Here is a 19,449-nt window from a genome sequence, read left to right on the forward strand (position 1 = left end):
GCACCTTCTTGATGTCTTGCTGAATCATTTCCAGGTACGAGGGTAGTCTGAAAAGTTTCCAACCTCCACATGTAGATGGCAATGCTCCTCAATCAAAGTTGGGGAATGTGTTCGCGCACACGTTGGAATGTACTCACAAAAATTTCAGCCATTTTGCACCAGCGGTTTTTCTTTGACAGTCGTTAATGTGAGTCGATGTGAGGGATTTTGTGAAAATGGATAAAATCGAATATCGAGCTGTCATTAGATATTTGTTTTTGAAAGGCAATACGCCTTCGCAAATTAAAGAAGTGCTGGACTCTATGTACAGGGACTCTGCACCATCATGTACCACCGTCAAATTTTGGGCAGCTGAATTTAAACGTGGCCGTACCAGCTGGGTTGACGATGAACGTTCGGGACGGCCAAAAACTGCAACCACGAACGAAAACCTTGCTCAAGTTCACCAAATGGTGCTGGAGAACCGTCGAATTAAGGTTAGAGAGATATCAGAGGCTATCAAAAGAACGTGTTTGCCACTTATTGGTTGAAATTTTAGGGATGAGAAAGCTGACCATGTGCTGGGTGCCGCAATCGCTCACTCTGGACCAAAAACGTGTTCGGATGAACATTTGCAAAGCTCTGTTGGCGCAGTTTAGGCGCAATAACTCACAGTTTTGGTGCTGATTAAATACTGTGGATGAAACTTGGATACACCATTACACCCCAGAAACAAAAAGTCAAAACAGTGGACTGCGAAAGAAGGATCGGCTCCAAAAACGGCAAAGACAGTTTCTTCGGCTGGGAAAGTGATGGCAACTGTTTTCTGGGATAGTCATGGAGTTATCTTCATAGGTTTTCTTGAAAAAGGAAAAACTATTACAGGAGCATACTACGCGACATTACTTGACAAGCTAAAAGCGGAAATTGAGGAAAAAACGGCCCCATTTGCAGAAGAAGAAAATTCTGTTTCACCATGACAATGCAACAGCCTACACCTCTAGCGGTTGCCATTGTGAAAATCCATGAAGTGTGGTTTGAACTGCTAGACCACCTCCTTACTCACCAGATCTAGCCCCAAGCCACTTTTTTTTGCTCCCTCGGCTAAAAGTTGAGATTTTCGTCAAATTTTCGTCAAATGAAGAAGTCGTCACTTTCGTGAACAACTATTTTGAAGAGAAAGATACCAACTTTTTTTTTGGACGAGTTAAAGAGATGGGAGCATCGCTGGGAGAAGTGTATACAATTACAGGGAGATTATGTTGAAAAATAAAAATACATTTGAAGAAAAAATGTCTTTGTTAGGTCAGAAACTTTTCAGACTACCCTCGTATATCTACGACAAAACGCTCACATGCAATGCTCACAGAACGTTATCCAAACTTTTATCTTAATTATTCATATTCTTTTATTCTTTCTTAAGACCAACTCCAGAAATCATGTGGTACAAGAAAGGAGGAGAGTTGCCAAGCCAAAAACTGAAGTTTGAGAATTTCAACAAAACTCTCCGTATTTCACGAGTATCGGAGGAAGATAATGGAGAGTACTTTTGTCAAGCATCTAACAGGATGGGCAGTATAAGGCACACCATCTCTGTGCGGGTGAAGGGTAGGAAACACAGTCATAGATTAACTTTGTAAGCAAGATATCCCCACAAATAAAAGTGCATTTCACCATTTAAAAAAAACAAACTTGCAAAGATACAGGTAAAAGTAACTGGACTTTATACACTGTCTACCAATAAGTATTTGGACACCTATGGAAGAATAGAAAAACAACATTTCTTCATATTGAATAGTTGGTAGACCCCAGCAGATGCTTCCTTACAGATGGTATTGATAGACACAATACTCCCGGATGCCTGGTGAAACTCCTGGTGTATGTGAGCCATCGGTTGGGTGCGGTTTCTCTGGCCAGCATTTGTCTGCCTCTATCTCCCAGTTTTGGGAGTCTGCCAACTCGAGGCACATTCCAACAATCACCATTCACCTTCCACTTTGTAAGCACATAGGCCACTGTCGATTTTGGGTAATTCAGTTTGCTTTCAATGTCCCTTAAGGGTCGACCATTTCTGTGGTACCCCACAATTACCCCTTTCTCAAAATCAGACGACTCGGCACTTTGTGTCATCTTGCATGCGACTAATGCCAATGCACTAATACCAATGCTGTTTCCTATTTAACTGCGGAAGGTGTGACGTATATCACGACCGCAGATATCTTCATTTGCATGGGTGTCAAATACTTACTGGTAGACAGTGTATGTATTTGAAATGGTTAAATATACAGTATATATATATATATAGTGCTGAGTACCAGCATACATTTAGATAGTACTATCTATAGAGGCGCTTTCCTCTTTCAGAAAGCAGTATTTTTTAGAAATACACAAATGAAGCTGAAGTTCAATGGAGTCATGCCGACTTTTCAAATCTGAATACAGATTCCTTGGAACGTCTTACACACCACCTTTGCACTTGAGCCGCATTTGCATATTCCTAAAGTAAATGATTATCTTTTGGACTACTTACAGGTATGATAGCGCCAAGCATAATATCCCCCATAATGCACTGGGACTGTGTGGTTTGATCTTTTGAATTTTACACAGATTTTGTTACAAGAAAACATTGCATTGTGCGACACAGATGACAGTTACATAGTAGGAGCTGGGCACTAACATGAGGTCTGTTACTAGGGCCAACTAACAGAACTGTGAAATATCTCTAGATATGAAGAGAGAAAACAACATGAAGTAATGTAAATGGCAACTAACCAAAAAATATAAGCTGCTTTGCGATTGGCAACTAATACAGTTTTGCTTTTAGACCCTTTTAATAAATCTGCCCAGCAGATATTGTTGGTGCTATATAAGCAAGAGAATTAAAGGGGTTTTGCAGGTCTGAAAAACATGGCTGTTTTCTTTCGGGAAGTGACATCATGTCTGTTGGTCATATGGCAATCCCACATCTCCATCCCATTAAAATGAATGGGACTGAGCTACAGCATTTTCCATATGACCAACGGACATTATGTCACTTCCTGAGAAGTAAGCAGTCGTGTTTTTGAAGTCCTGCACAACCCCTTTAAATGAAGTCCTTCAGCATGAAATATGACCTTAAACTACAGTATCTTGTAAGGCTTCCAACACAGTTTGCAAATATGCTTTCTTATTTCTGACCGTTACTCCATTGCTGAGAAAATCGTTCTTTTAAAAATATGCAAATTGAGTCAAAGAGCTTTAAAAGGGCGTGTAAACTGCAGCTTGGGCTACTGTCAGTGCTACAGATTACATTCCCCCTCCTTATTTGCTTGTCTTTCTTTGGGTTCAGCAAGTGTAGTACATCAGGGTTCATTCGGAAGTGCCACACTGGCTAGAAGCTGGCTAAACCAGAAAAGAGACACAAACGAGCAAAGAAAACTTTATTTCATCCTGTGGGGACAGACCTCAGCGGGAGTTGGGGGAAGTTCACTGACAGAAGCCCAAAACGCAGGTTATACATCCCTTAAGCCCTTTGTACTCAATTAGCATATTTTCCCAGCAATGGCCAGAAATTAAAAAGGCCAGGCCCCAAGTGACGTAAATATTGCGACAAAAAAACAGCATTTAAAATGTCTTCTTTTGAATCCCATCCACACATATGCTCAGTTTAAATGCTGCGATTTCCAAAAACGTGGCGGTTTTGGAAATCACAGCATGTCAATTATACCTAAGGAAATGCCGGCAGTTTCCCTATAGGTATAATGGAAGCAGAAAGTTCTCAGAGGAAAACTATGTGGACTTTCTGTGAAAAGCGCTGCAGGAAACACTGTGATGCATCGCCGTCACGGTTTTTCCGGCAGTGCTTTTTTGCCATGGCTTGCTAAATGGGGCCTTAGCCAAGAGCATATTTGCAAACTGTGTAAATACATATTTACAAAGACATTCAGAAGTGAGCACAGAAATAGAGTGACTTGTAAGGGGTGTAGCACCTACAGACAATCCTTATGCTGCAGTGTTCTCACTTGCATTTTTTCATGGCAGCGGCACCATTTTGGCTGGATAGACCTAAGGACCTTATCTTAGCTCCAGGAGAAAATGGTCGATTGGTGTGTCGTGCTAATGGTAACCCTAAGCCTACTATTCAGTGGATGATGAATGGAGAACCCATCTCAGGTAGGGGAGTATGTGCTGAGGTGCGCTTTACTCTTTATTTTGGCCTTTTTCATTGATGCCTTTTTGTAAAGGGTAACAAAAATTCAGGACTCGGAGTGACAAATTTATTATGTAGTCCAGTTATCTGGCGTACGAGGCATGAAAAGTCACAATTTGCACAGAATATTGCGACTTTTTCTGTTTTGAACAGCCCATGTCACTTTTATGGTAGCTGAGTAATGAAGTGGTGTATACCTCCTCATAAATAAGACGCACTCCGCCTGTGCAGGGGGTTCTTCCATGAACATAACCATAGTTATTTGTAGATGAACAATAACTAAACATTTTTTGTAAATGTACGGTAAGTATTTAACATTTTTAAAGCGGTTTAAAGATTTTCCCTAAAGACAGTGCTTTGTATTGATCGGATACAACTATGAATGCAGAATATTTCAATGGTCTGCCATGATTTCCTTGTTGTAGTCATGTTATTAAACCGGGAACTAAATACATGAGAAGATAACCTGGCCACAATAAGGAAAACATGACATGGCTTCTGATAACTCCCAGTCCGTAGAAAGTTCCTGCAGTCTTAGAAACCTGTTAAGACTACAGACTGTCACCATTAAGATGATTGGAGAGAATCTTTAAAACTCTGCACATTTTTATAACTTATATTTCTATAAATGTTTACCTTTTAATTGTCTACAAATTAATATATGGTTGTGTTCATGGGAAGAACCCTTTAGAACTGGTAAGTAGTAACATATTGTATAGCATATGTGATCCTGTTTATTCTTGACTTTTAATCATCCCGTTCTCTTCAGATGCTGTAAAACCAGCAGATAATGTTATTGGATATAATTGGAGATGAGCGAGTACTGTTTGGATCAGCCGATCCGAACAGCAGGCTCCATAGAAATGAATGGATGCACCTGGTACTTCCGCTTTGACGGCGGCCGGCCGCTTAACCCCCGCGTGCCGGCTACGTCCATTCATTTCTATGCGAGCGTGCTGTTCGGATCGGCTGATCCGAACAGTACTCGCTCATCTCTAGATATAATTGATATCCCGTTTTTCCATTACTGTAGTTGGTGGTGGTAAACAAGAAAAGCTTTAAAAATGACATTAGAGCTGTTAGTGCCCTCTAGTGGTCTTCTAATGGAACTGAAATAGAAAGCAGACATTATTGCGCTGTCCAAGGTGTCTCAAGTACATGGCAAAAAGACACTGACAATGTTACTTCTTTTTTTTTACAGTCCTCTCGCATACTCTTCAAAGTTGTGAACTATGTTCCTTATATCTGTATTGTAAAACGTACTTCTTGCTTCAATATTTTTTTGGTTTGTGATTTCACAATTTGTTCTTCATTTCATTAATGTATTTATTAGTAACAGAACCAAACCCCAACTTTGAAGTAGCTGGTGACACAATCATCTTCCGTGAAGTACAGAGTGGAAACAGTGCAGTATTTCAATGCAACGCCTCCAATGCCCATGGTTATCTGTTAGCGAATGCCTTCATCAACATCCTTGGTAAGTTAAACTTCTAGATATTATCATTAGTTTTGTGGCATATGGTTCCCAAATCTGACTAATAATCCTAATGCAACATATGTATAAAACCACGGCAAATAGATCATAAGGCTGGGACTATGTTGGGCACAGTGAAGGTAAGACTGACCACACACATTAGAACACTTGTTCATGGCAGCACAGTGGCTCAGTGGTTAGCACTGCAGCCTTGTAGCACTGGAGTCCTGGGTTCAAATCCTGCCTAGGGCAATATCTGCAAGGTATGTTCTCCCTGTGTTGGCATGGGTTTCTTTCTACACTCCAAAGACATACTGATAGGGGGGAAACCACTCGTTCAGCCAACTGTCTCCAGTCATGTGCATTCTTACTGAAACTGTAAGCTGTTGTCAGACTCCTCTGCTGGCAGCCTGTCATCTTTTTGAGACACATTATATATTTTGGTGCCCAAAAGGGTTTTCATTTGCCTATTTTACATAGAGAGTACTGTGCATAAGTACTTTCCTCTTGAACTGGGCTTTAATATTTATCTACCTTCTGGTATAAAGACGTGTCCTTACCCATAAATATCAGGGTATTGTCATACTGGTGATGCATATTAAAGAAATAGCAATTACGGTATATTTCTACATTGATGTTTTATACCAGTTTCTGATGTTTCTCATTGCAGATATTCCATCACGAGTGCTAGGACCTAGAAATCAACTAATAAGAGTTATTGAGTACAACAGGACTCAACTAGACTGTCCGTTTTTTGGCTCTCCTATTCCTACACTTCGATGGTGAGATCTTGTTCTGTTTGTTGCACATTCGTGTAGTGTTGCTGTTTAAGTTACTCAATGACAAACTGAATTAACACATTGTTTTGGATGTGCAGGTTTAAGAATGGACAGGGCAGTAACCTGGACGGAGGAAATTACAGAGTACATGAAAATGGAACCCTAGAGATTAGTGTTGTAAGGAAGGAAGATCAAGGCAAATACACCTGTGTTGCTACCAACATCCTTGGAAATGCGGAAAACACTGTGCGGTTGGAGGTCAAAGGTAGAATTGCAAAAAATAAAATAAAAATAAAGATGCTGTTGACCTCAAAGTTTTTACTTGATATTTTTAATTTATGTACCATGTGTCTGTTCTCACATTTTAATTTCTCTACTTGGTTCTGTTAATTGCCACTTTGTTGGAAAAAAAAATCTGCTGGCTGTAGGTCACATCACTTTTTGTCTTCCTTTTCCTGGTATACATGTAAAACAGGCCAAAGAGTATCATTAGATTAAGCTATGAGTGTATTTTGGCCAGTATACCCCAATACACTAATGTAGTTAAAGAGAACCTGTCACATCAATCTGCAGGCAGCTTGTTAAAGAGCAGTAACTACCAGGTTAGTTTCCATCCATCTGAATGAAGGCTGATCTGTAGTAACCTGGTCTGGCCACAATACAAAGGATGGAGCTATCTGCTTCCTACTCTGTATTCTCTGTGTATCAGCTGCTTAAAACACCTGACTGGTAGGAGCACCAGATGTCAGACCTACATCAGTCTGCTATGGAACTTGTTTTAAATCAGATTCTATGTATTCTTGTTTTTATAAAGGACAGCTAATACTAACATGGTGTATCTGCTTAGGACATTGTAACAGTTCAACCAGTCCTAGTTTTGGTATTGATATTCCTCTAAGTGTGATGAAGTTAAAGAAGCTTTAAGGTTAAAATGTATTTCAAACGCAGTCATGTTTCAATGTTTTCCTATTTGCAGAGCCTACCCGTATTATTAAGGGCCCTGAAGATCAGATAGCTAGACGAGGCACCTCAGTACGCCTGGACTGCCGTGTGAGGAGTGATCCATCACTAAGATTAACAGTGATATGGATGAAGGACGATACTCAACTGCACATCAGCAGCAGGTGATTAGAAGCATGAATGCGGAATATATGAGCATGTATTATATATGCTAATATGGATCCCCAATAAGTTGTCTGCATAGAATACTATAGATTGGAATGCCGCATAACCCATGTTAGAGGAGGTAGTGTTAGGAATGGAAGCAGAGAAGGTCCAAACAATTAACATGACACTGAAACAGTTTTGCTGTGGACATCTGTATTATTAATTCCATTGAAGAACCATTTAATCTGTACAAATGTTTTAAGCGCCATAATGGAATTTTCTAAATGCTGATTCCCTAATGTATTGTGTTATTATTGGAATCATCCCCTAATATCTTCTTTTTCTGTACTATAGTATGTTGTGCTGAGCTGGTAATTAATGCTCAGCGGCTTAATAGTACGTCAGCGCATTGGAGCCAGATGTCAGCTGCTGTATACAGCCAGCACCAAGTGCTTAATACTGGAGTGAGAGATTCTAGCAGATTAACCCCTTAGATGCTGTAGTCAATACTGATTACTGCATTTAAGTGTCTAGAGAAGGCTTCCAGGGAGGGTACATATGGCCTAAATAGAAACAGGGCCTGATAGAAATCTGTTAAACTGAACAATATACTGCAGTACAGAGGTACTATGGCATTTTTTTTTATTGTGACTGCATGTTCAAGTACCCTTGTGAAACTGAAAAAAGATCAGTTTTAAAAATGTTAAAAAAAATCAAAACAATATATTTTAAAAATTAAACTCCCTTTTCTTGTATTCATAAAATGAAGGAAAATTAACATATTTGGTGTCGTAGTGTCTATAAAAGTCTGAACGAATAAAACGTTATAATGTTATTTAAGAGGTTTTTCTTACTCGCCCCTTAACAGGTTTCAAATACAAGCCTCTGTATACCTCTCACCTTTCTATTTGGCTGGGGATCCATTAGAATCTCCATTATGGTCTTTGGCGTTCCTAATTCCATAATTATTGTCTTTTGGTCACCTCGACTCGCCCAAATAAAAAAAATAAAAAAAGTTTTAAAAAATAGTACTTATAAAAACTACAACCCTCACAGTTCCGCCAAGGGGAAAAAAAAAGTTATTGGTCTCAGAACTTTTTTTTATAGAAGGATTTGTTATTTTGTACAAGGTGTAAAGTGTAAATAAAATGTAAAATAATAATAATAATAATAGTTTAATAGTAATGACCATTGTTGAAATGTTATTTTCTAGAGGCAATATTATGAAAACCAAATGCAAAAAAATGAAGTAAAGTTTTTTATACAGTCCCTCAAAAACATTAATAAAGGCTAAACAAAACATTTTAAAATGTCATAATGGTGAAAATGGTGCTAACCAAAAGCCGTCTTATGGCTGTCTACAGAAAATAAAAAAGGTATGATTTTTAAAATGCAAAGATGAAAAAGCCCAAAAAATGCCACATCTTAAGTGCCCAAACTAGGCTGATCCTAAAACTGAGTCATTGGGTCCAAAATGTCTCCCAAATAAATAATAGTGAAGGAGCCTTTAATAGAAGCAGAAACCTATTTTTATGGCCACAAACCAATGAAACAATGCAGAGAAAAATCATCTTTTTATGGTTATGCAAATCAGACTGTTAAGTGCACTGGAGGCGGGCCTGACTTGGCAGATTTACCTGCAGAAGATGCTAGTACTTCAGTTCTTCACTGGAACACAACAACACCACTGTAGCTATGAATGACATTTCTAACCATTGCCTGTATCACAGCAGCCTGTAAGCAGATCTACCAAATTTAGCCCACCTCTGGTGCACTTGCAGGCTCATTTGCATATCCATAAAAAAGGATCTCTGCATTACTTCATGGGTTTGTGGTCATAATGGTATGTTTCTGCATTTTGGACATGGCGGACTCCCTTTAAGGAGTTAAATTACTAAACAGTTTATTATTGGTTTGGTAATTCATGTAACTGGAATAAATAACATATTAGCATTAAGTTACAGGATTATTATTCATGCAATTCTCTGATGTCATCATTAAAGGTGTTTCAGAGATGGAGTTTCACAGCCATACCAACTAGAAATGACTGTAGTTTCAGCAGGACTGAACAACCAACTATGTGTATGGGGACCTCCCAAACTTCCCCTTATAGCAGATATCAGGGATAAAACATGCCCAATCGTGTTGTTCTCCATCAGAAGTGTTTGGCAGTGGCTTATCCCCCCCCCCCCCCATTACTCTAGAGAATCCATGCCCGCTCAGTGCAGTGCTCAGCGTGTGTGGATAGACAGCTTTTGGCTGACAGGTATCTCATGTGTATGGCCAGTCTATCACTAACTGTATCTTTCTCTTGTAACTATCTGGTGTCTAGTCATTTTTTTCCCTACTACTCAGACATTGTGACTTACTTTTGGACGGTAGTTACTTAAAGTTTACTCTCCATAGACTTGCACCTGTCTCCTTGCTATGTCTCTTCATAAACATCCTTTCCAGTTGGTTTTTATGTTTCTTTTTAATTCTAGAATGTCAAAAGAAGGGGATGGTCTCACGATCTTTGGGGTAGCAGAGAAGGACCAAGGTGCATACACCTGTGTGGCCAAAACAGAGTTGGACCAGGACTTCGCTAAAGCCTATCTGACCATACAGGGTACTTACCTTTTTGCTGCAATTCATTTTTGTAGTGGAACCGATACTATAACAGGTTTGATACATAACTGAAGATACCGGGGTCTTGTATAAAAAAGAATTTATAAAACAGATATACACCTAAAATAGAGACGCATTTTCACTTTATTGGTTATGCTAACACTAATACTTTCTGGGTCCCCTACCACTGTGATGTGCGTTATGGTCCATATTTACACGTATAATGTGTGCATTTCATGCATTTTCTGTCAGCCATGATTATGTCACTATGTGTAGATCATCGCCACAATAAACTGTGAGTGGCTGGTTTGCCCCTATGCATAGCTCATGCCCACAGTGAGCAGTTATTGACTGGTTATGTCGGCCATGGGTATGTCACTATGCATAGCCCATCACCACAATGGTGACAGGCTGGTACGATCATTTGATGTGTCTTATCCTAGAATATCACTTCATATAGTTTTATTTCACTACTACTGCAATAGTAGTGAAATAATGTACAATCATAATGGTAAGCATATTTAAAAGTTCATTGTTTTTCTATATTTGGGCAAATGAGAACATTTACAAATTCATGGAAAATCTATTTAATTCTTAAAGAGGATTTATCACATCCTTACAGAACTGTAACAGACAGTACACCATTGCAGCAACATTTTTACTGACTGCAAGCCTTTATATCTGTCTTCCCACCTTTGTCCATGTTCAGTGTGTTTAATGCAGTGAACTGTCAAAGGATGGGGGTTCAGTTCTTGGCACCTGTAGTAGGACATGTTTTTCCTTAAAAATCCACGTTACTACAGAACTCTACCTTGGTCTGCCAATTAAAGGGGACCACAGTACTCTGGCCTATCTAGCGTTATTGTGTTCAGTGCCCTTGGTACACTAACATATATAGTAGAGGCTGTGCTGAGCACTGCAGTGCTGTCACATTCATGTTCACCAGACCACTACAGCCTCTTCAAACAACTATTGCAGTTGACTTGGTGCTGAAAGCTGTAACCCCTTGATCTGTTTTTAAGGGCCAATTATAACAATAGGTCATATATATTACAATCTAGAGAAACTCACTTAAAACTGAAAGAGAAATTCCCGCATAAGGCTAAGGCCCAACATAGCGGGCTGCAGCGAAAAAGCGTTGCGAGAGAAATTGCAGTAGAAACGCATCACAGTTTTTCCCATGTCACTCTTCATGGAAAGTCCACAGAGTTCTCCTGTTCGATCTTTCTGCTTCATTTATACCTATTGGGAAGCCGCCAGTGTTTCCATAGGAAAAATTGACATGATGTGATTTCCAAAAACACAATGGTTTTAGAAATTGCAGGATTTCTGCCGTGCATATTTTTCTGCAATGTGTGTCTCATCCATTTTGCAGTGACTGTAAAATGCCGCGTCCACCTCAGCCAAACTGTAGCATTTACACTATGTGGGGCCCTGGCCTAAAAGGAATCTGTGAGATGCCTTATAGCCATTAATCTACCAACATGCTGTTATGCAGTTGGGGTTTAGGCTCCCAAATCTATGTATATTACAGGTGACTGTCTCCATAATGCGTAAAAATTAAAGTTTTGCCTCATTGGCAGATGAGTCTGGGAGCACAAGCTTTCCAGTACATGTGCACAATGTACAGGCATACTCAGTGAAGTGAGGTGTACTGACCTTGACTTTACTATGCACAATGCACAGCAGACTCATCTGCTGGTAATATACAGGTTTGGGACCCTTAATCCCAGTTATTTAATGGCATACTGCAGTTTACTTGTCTTAAACCACTTGACAGGTTCCCTTTAAATAACTGTTTGATGCTTCTATTGTCATATATATAACTCAGATATTTCTAACAATCCTTCTTCCCAAGCTAAACAAGCAACCCTGAAAACGTTACATAACATTCTTCACATTGAATTTCCAGGGTACCCGGAACTGGCAAGTGAACTCTAGATTGCCAATTGAGGGATCCCTGGAAATGCTGCTTACACACAAGTTTATTAAGTCAATCATTGAATGTTAGATGTTTCATTTCTTTATTTTTGAGGCTTCCTTTACAAAATCTGAGGCCAAAGTGCAGTTTGAACCCCAATATAACATTAACCGTGTTACCAGTAACATTTCCCTATTTGTTTGCAGAGACCTCCACCTCACCTACTAGCCCACTGACATCAGAGCGAAGAGGTAACCTTTCCCTACTAATCTTCCTATCCTGCTGACCAGTCCACCGTATGTTGTCTTAAATACAAATGCTTGATTCTATATGAGAGTATACTCAGAAATAAGGGATGCTTATTTTTCTAACTTTTGACCATTATCTTAACATCTAATGCAGTTTAGTTACGGATCATACATTCTGGATCAATTCAAAGCTATTCCTTATTGGATCATACGTCATGAATCCCTTCAAATGGCTGTATCTATCATAATTTCATGTATACTATCTATAGATAAACCAGACCCTCCCATGGATTTGGAGTTAACTGACCTTGCAGAACGAAGTGTCCGACTCACATGGACACCGGGTGATGATAACAACAGCCCTATAACAGGTGAGTTGGAGAATATTCTTTTTAGATGGTTTGGACACAGATGTAATCTGCCTTCAAAGCTTAGTGTCCCATATAGTTATTCCCTAGATTAATCCTTATTCACCATAACATAACTGGATGTCACAGAGTGCCCTTGGTTAAGTCACCATGCTGTGGGCGCCTAGCAGTAAATGACAGCCAGGGTCCCATAGAAATGGCCGCACTCAGTGATAACTGATCATGCCATAAATCCATGAAATGGAACATATAGCCAATTTTTTTTAATTTACTTTTTAAAAACAGATATTGAAATATATCACTTTTTAAATCTGTTTATATTTCTATAGGCTGACCATGATTATAGGGCCAGCCATCTTGCCTGAGTTTCTCCTCTACACTGCTATGTACAGCATAGTCATGGCCATGGCAGAAATAGTCTGTGGCCAACTGTTTGAGGTCTATGTGATAGTTTTCTAGGCATGCACTGTGCATGGAGTGCATAAACCAAGATATCATATATTAGAAGTAATGGGTGCAATTATGGATCAATGTTGTTATCTGTAGAGGTGTTATCTTCTATTGTAATCCTGTCTGTGATGTAAATGAGACTTTGCCGGCAGCCGGCCGCTTAACCCTCTGTGTGCCGGCTGCGTCCATTCATTCCTATGGGTGCTACGTGAGTTTCGAATAGTACTCGCTCATCTCTAGTCATTAACTTTTTATGTATGTATTTATTGTACATTTTACATAGATTCATATGCTTAAATGTTTTTCTTACTCATCAGGTTTTATTATACAGTTTGAGGAGGACCGTTACCAACCAGGAACCTGGTACAACCTTGCGTCAGTTCCTGGTAATGTGAACTCTGCTTTGCTCCGTCTCTCTCCATTTGTCAACTACCAGTTTCGAGTTCTGGCACTGAATGATCTTGGAAGCAGCATGCCCAGCCCATCATCTGAGCGCTACCAAACTAACGGGGCACGTGAGTGAGGAGTTCATGTATTTTGTCATGTTTCATCTAGTCAAACTTTATCTCCATCATAAAATGGATCATTTGGTTGATAATTTGCCACATATTAGCCACATTTCTTTATGGCCATGATACTGTATTGTAGTATACTTAAGAGTTATTTGGATTTTTAGCCCCAGAAGTTAATCCAGGTGATGTTCGTGGAGCAGGAACTCGCAAAGACAACATGGAGATCACATGGACAGTAAGTAATAAAAGATATAGACTCCTGGATTCTTTTAAATATTTTTATTATAAAATTGTGACATCGTTCGTAAGTATGGTTTCTCTATGGATGTCTATTAGAGACACTTTGACCTGTCATACATACACATGAACAGAGTAATGGAACACAGAATGCTTGTTAGGGAAGAGACCTGGAATCACCAATATGTACTATATTCTCAATATTAACCAGGATTAATAATGCGAAAAAGCTGCTTCAAAGGCTATGAACAGCTTTCGCTGAATTTTCCTTTGTTCATTTGCTTCCTAAATGCAGATTAAGCCTTATAAATTTATATACCATTTTGCTGTAGACCATGAGCAACTTTTCCATTTTTCTGCAACTTCTGTCCAACAGCTTACTGCTCCTGACTGTCAGTCCTCAACTCTCTCCTTCCTTCACAGCTGGGAGGGGAGGAAAGCATCAAAGTTATCTGGGAGGGTAAATGACAAGGTCTGCACTGTATAAGAGTATGGGTGAGAAAGCTTAGAGGGTACAATGATGAATCATAGTCTATGTATATGTGTACAGAAAGAGAAGGGAACCCATAACATTCTCTCCAGGGGGAGGGAGGGGGGAGTCACACACTCCTCAAGAGTCATTGTCAGCACAAAATACAAGGATTAGAAGGAGCACTGACAATAAGCAGCTGAAATCACCAACTTGGAGCAAAAATATGTATTGTAAACATTACTATATGGATAGTCCTTACATTTGTGAAAGTGGATAAGAATCCATTTCATTCTTTTTAAGTCTTCTATCTGTTTACTGTGAAAATGAATGTTATGTTTTGTAACCTATGTATGTGCATATGATAACAGAGATTTCTTTATATGCTATGCTATAGCTGATGAATATACATCCAGTGGCCCTGTTTAGGGTTGTTTTAGAACCCCTGGATTTTGGTAGCTACTTACAAACACATTAGTACAAGTTCCACAATCTTCCTTGGCATAGTAGATTTTATGTATTATTACAGTTACCTAGTGAAAACAGAAATACACTTTATAAAAGCTTAGAAAAAGAACTACTGTTTATATCTGTTACAAAAAAAATATTTTATATAATAAGTTATTAGGATATAATCATGTTAAATGGTATTTAGTTGGATGTCTGTGTCAACGTGCCTTTATTCTATTATTTTACTACCTACAGCCACTGAATTCTACACAAGCATATGGTCCCAATTTACGCTACATTGTAAAATGGCGACAACGTCACACAGGAGAGCCGTGGAGCAATATTACAGTGTGGACAAACAAACATGTTGTGTGGAATACTCCCGTATACACCCCTTATGAAATAAGGGTGCAGGCAGAAAATGAGTTTGGCAGGTCACCAGAACCGAACACTGTGATTGGATACTCTGGAGAAGATTGTGAGTAGTCCAAAAGAATCTCTAAAGTTTGTAATAATTATGTGCATTATATGTACTCTTATTTTTTATACGTTTGGCACATATAAAGGAGTAACAGCCAGGATAGCATCAATAGATCTTACAGTATTCATGGCCTATGCCATAAATTTCTCATCTCAGGAATTCGCACCTATGTCAAGAAAATGCATCTCCTGACCATCTCCTTTCCACCTGGTTAGGTGGCCACAGCATCCAATTAAAACCAGAATAAGGAAGTTGCAACATGGGTACCTCTGCATTATGTTCTATAAGAATTCTGAAAACTGATCAGCAAGTTCATACATAGGTGCAGATCCCAAAAGTGATATTAGTATTCATCAGACACTTATGGCATGTCAGAGATAGAAATACCACTTTAAGTATAATCATTGTATATTATAGTGCACAAGTAAAATCCCCTGTAGACATTGTAGATGAGTTTGTCACAGCTCACCCCAATGGAGCTGATCTATGAAGCAGTAAGCAAAAAAAAAAAAAAAAATCGCCTGGAATCGCAGGGGAAGACAAGGTGATTAACACTCTATTTCTATTTTAGCACATTCTGTGCCAGTTTTCCCCAGAAAACTCTTTAAGGTAGGGACCCCACGGGACGTAAACTCCATGATTTTCCTGCGGGGAAAAATCTCAGTGTTTTACAGTCAGGGCACAGTGGATGGGATTCTAGGGAATCCCATGCCCAATTTGCCATAAAAACCACAGTACGGACATGCTGCGATTTCTTGCAAAAAAGCGCTGTGGCAAAAACCACAGCAGCAACACTTCATGGTTTTTCCAACAGCATATTTTTTTACAGAAAGTTCATAGAAATTCTCTATGAACTTTCTGATTCCATTATACCTATAGGGAAACAGCCATAGGTTCTGTAGTTATCATTGACATGCTGCCATTTCCAAAACTGCTAAGCCTTTGGAATTCGCATTTTGTCCGCTGCGCATATTTTTCAAGAAGGTGGAGATGGGATTTACTTTTCTGTGAATGTAAAATGCCGTGGGCAAACCGCAGCCTTTACACTACATGTGGCCATGGCCTAAAGCAGGGGCGTAACTAATGGGGTAGCAGCGGTAACAGCTGCCACAGGGTCCGGGACATTAGGGGGCCCCGATGACAGCCACTACTACTGTGTTTTCTTTTTTTTAAATAGTCTGTTACCTTTTCAGACCCCCGAGTATAATGATCGGAGGTCCAGGGAAGGCAAGAGAACATAAAAAACAGTGTTACTTACCTCTCCAGGCTTCAGGCCTACTTGAGTGATGTCCCTGGCGTCACATGGCTGGGGCCTGCATCCTTATGTCGCAACGCAGGCCCGGGTCATGTGACGCCCCGTACGTCATTGAACAAGACCGACATCAACAGGGAGTGCATTGGATCCAGGGATAGGTAAGTAACAGTGTTTTTTATGTTTGTATCCTCCCCTGGATCTCCGATTATTATTCTTTGGGCTCTGAAAATAATTGTATATGGGTGTCCACAATGGGGTATAATACTGTGTGCAGGGGCCACTATGGAGTGTAATACTGTGTGTGTAGGGGCCACTAGAGGAAATGATACTGTGTGCAGGGGCCACTATGGAGCAATAATAGTGTGTACCGGGGCTACTAGGGGGGGGGGGTCGGTTAGGGTCTTCTGCGTCGACCGGAGAAGGGGACCCCTAGTTCGCCACCGCCATTCCCAGTTACACCACTGGCCTTAAGTATATACATTTTAAAAAAACTTACAGGAACTTTGTATAACTTGTACACTAGGCCTATGAGATGGTAGAGAATTTAAAGAGAAAAGTTTATAACCACTTTTTGTCTAATTTCTGTCTCATTTATTGCCTCAGAGAAGACCTCGCACTGTGTCAATCTCACAAAATTGAAGGGGTAGAATTTCCCTTCTGAGTACTATTCCAGATTGGTTGTTCTTGAGAGACAGCTCCAGGCTGTTCAACGGAGGTTTAATAGAAGAAGTTTTTGTCATTTTGTCAATCATGTACAATTTCTGAAACAATTTCAGTGTGCCAAGTAATATCCTGTGTATCCAATGTGCAAACTATATTTACAGCAACTTAATCATGAATTCTAATAGAAATAGCCACTTATTGCTCTGTTTTAAAGTGTAGATTGGTGCCGTCTGACTACGGGGGCTCCCACGATCACAAAAACGGGGTTGTTTTACTCATTCTTCTGGATGGAGCAGTGGTTGGATAAGCACACTCCAGCTCCATTCATATCAATGAGGCACCTAGAGATGAACTACAGTACTCCAATATCACCAGCTGTTAGATCTCCATGATCTGCAACTTGTCCCCTAGCCTGTGGATGGGAGAAATGCCTTTTAAACTGCAGTATTTTCTGAGAATTACATATGAGGGTTTTGTTCACATCAGTATTATGTAAAAGTTAACAATTAGTGTAATATGAATTGCTCATTGAAGCATTTTAGGTTTGAAGCAGAGCTTTCTGCTGAACCTACAATAGACGTGCTGAAACACGTCAAATTTGATTTCATTATTCCGATAAATGCTGTGATGTTCACAATTTTTTAGGATATTAAATGCTTTTTCATAGTAATATCATGTTACATTTTTGGGCACTGCAAAATACCTATAATTGCTACTTTTAAAAAAAATATTAATAATAATTTTGCTCTGAACCGGTCAAGTTGTGCTGTGACAATATATTACTTCAATGGCCACAAGATGGCACCAATCATGCATGATCATGTGGCACTCCTTTCCTCTTATGACATGTAGGTGCTAGTAGTAAGATGGAATAAACAACCCATTTTTACTTCACCGTAGAAGAGTGCAATGTTTCTTTGTCATGTCAGATGACATATGGCACGTGGAAGTGTACAATGGATCAATAATCCTTTCTTTGGAGCTAAAAAATATTACAGTCCGTAGTCGGCCTTATCATTTGGAGCAGCATGCAATAATATATCCTGGAATATCCTGCAGGAACTATTCAGAAATAGCAGAAGAGTAGAAGTATAATAGATTGTACCTCACAGAGCTCTTATGTTGGTCTGTTAAAAGCTGTCTTTACCCTCAGATCCTAAAGCAGCACCCACTGACATTAGACTGAGGGTCATGAACAGCACTGCCATTTCCCTTCAATGGACACGTGTGGCCCCTGCTTCTGTCCAAGGAAGTCTCGTGGAATACAGAGTGAGCAGATCCAGCTCCTTATTAACAGCCCCCTTATATCTAATATCTAATCTGGAAAGAGACCAGGGAGGGGAAATAATGTACCTTCCCATAATGTATCTCTGTGGATATATTAACCCCCAGCATGTGAATACTTTACAAGTAACCTACAACCCAGTAACCTACAATCCTTGTACTGCTGTGTATGTGGATTAAAAAGAATCTAAGTGATAACACGGACTGACAGGCTGCCATAATTCACCCCTACTAATATATCAAGGCTGTCTGTTAAATGATTGGGCTGTGTATTTTACAAGGCATATTACTGGAGGGAGAGTAGTTTGCTGAAGGGAATTTGGGTCTCCCGAAAGAAGCTACAGCAGAGTTTTATCGGGGATCGTGTACGAGGGATCGTGTCCTTCCTGATACCTTACAGCAACTACAAACTGTACATGGTAGCGGTGAACGGGCGAGGGGATGGCCCGAAGAGTGACTTTAAAGAGTTCACCACACCAGAGGGAGGTAGGAACATCCTGCTATGCTATATACGAGCTGCTAACTGAAGTGTCTAAACTGGTGTATAGTGCTTATACATATTAATATTGTACCCAAGGTTTTCTTCTGCAGTTTCACTTACATACATGGCACACCCTCAGCTTTCACATATAAGTTTGCCTAACTTTTGCTCATCTGCTTCCTTCTTCTTCTTCCAGTGCCAAGTCAGCCCAAAAATTTTAGGTTTAGTGAACCAAACCGTGAAATCATTTACTTAGACTGGAGTCCTCCAGAACACCCCAATGGAAATCTGACAGGATACAGCTTACGCTACCAAGCATGTGAGTGATCACCATTGTATATATATTTTCTTATCATATTTGTTAGAAATGTCTGATCGTAACCCTAAAGATGCCTATACATGTAAGCTGGACATTGAGCACATCCACTGGCATGCTGTTTGATGTGTATAGCGGCATCTTTATTCTCCTTGGCTTCTAAGGGTCCATTCACACGG

General features: G+C 39.7%; 1 protein-coding gene across 4 annotated transcripts in view; it reads left to right on the plus strand.

Annotated features, from left to right (window-relative positions):
- The window catches only part of NFASC (neurofascin), a 116,932-nt gene that overhangs the window by 71,483 nt on the left and 26,000 nt on the right, over positions 1-19,449 (plus strand). For 2 of the 4 annotated variants that reach the window (XM_075264103.1, XM_075264104.1), the window contains 15 exons: positions 1,403-1,587; positions 4,000-4,131; positions 5,502-5,645; positions 6,313-6,424; positions 6,520-6,686; positions 7,398-7,545; positions 10,012-10,136; positions 12,263-12,307; positions 12,574-12,675; positions 13,440-13,637; positions 13,799-13,869; positions 15,046-15,268; positions 18,343-18,458; positions 18,755-18,959; positions 19,151-19,273. In XM_075264103.1, coding sequence (XP_075120204.1) covers positions 1,403-1,587; positions 4,000-4,131; positions 5,502-5,645; positions 6,313-6,424; positions 6,520-6,686; positions 7,398-7,545; positions 10,012-10,136; positions 12,263-12,307; positions 12,574-12,675; positions 13,440-13,637; positions 13,799-13,869; positions 15,046-15,268; positions 18,343-18,458; positions 18,755-18,959; positions 19,151-19,273 — 2,096 coding nt within the window. The remainder of the gene's footprint in view (positions 1-1,402; positions 1,588-3,999; positions 4,132-5,501; positions 5,646-6,312; positions 6,425-6,519; positions 6,687-7,397; positions 7,546-10,011; positions 10,137-12,262; positions 12,308-12,573; positions 12,676-13,439; positions 13,638-13,798; positions 13,870-15,045; positions 15,269-18,342; positions 18,459-18,754; positions 18,960-19,150; positions 19,274-19,449) is intronic. The other 2 variants (XM_075264105.1, XM_075264106.1) reach the window with 1 other exon arrangement.

This window comes from Leptodactylus fuscus, chromosome 2, assembly GCF_031893055.1.
Source record: "Leptodactylus fuscus isolate aLepFus1 chromosome 2, aLepFus1.hap2, whole genome shotgun sequence".
NCBI lineage: Eukaryota > Metazoa > Chordata > Amphibia > Anura > Leptodactylidae > Leptodactylus > Leptodactylus fuscus.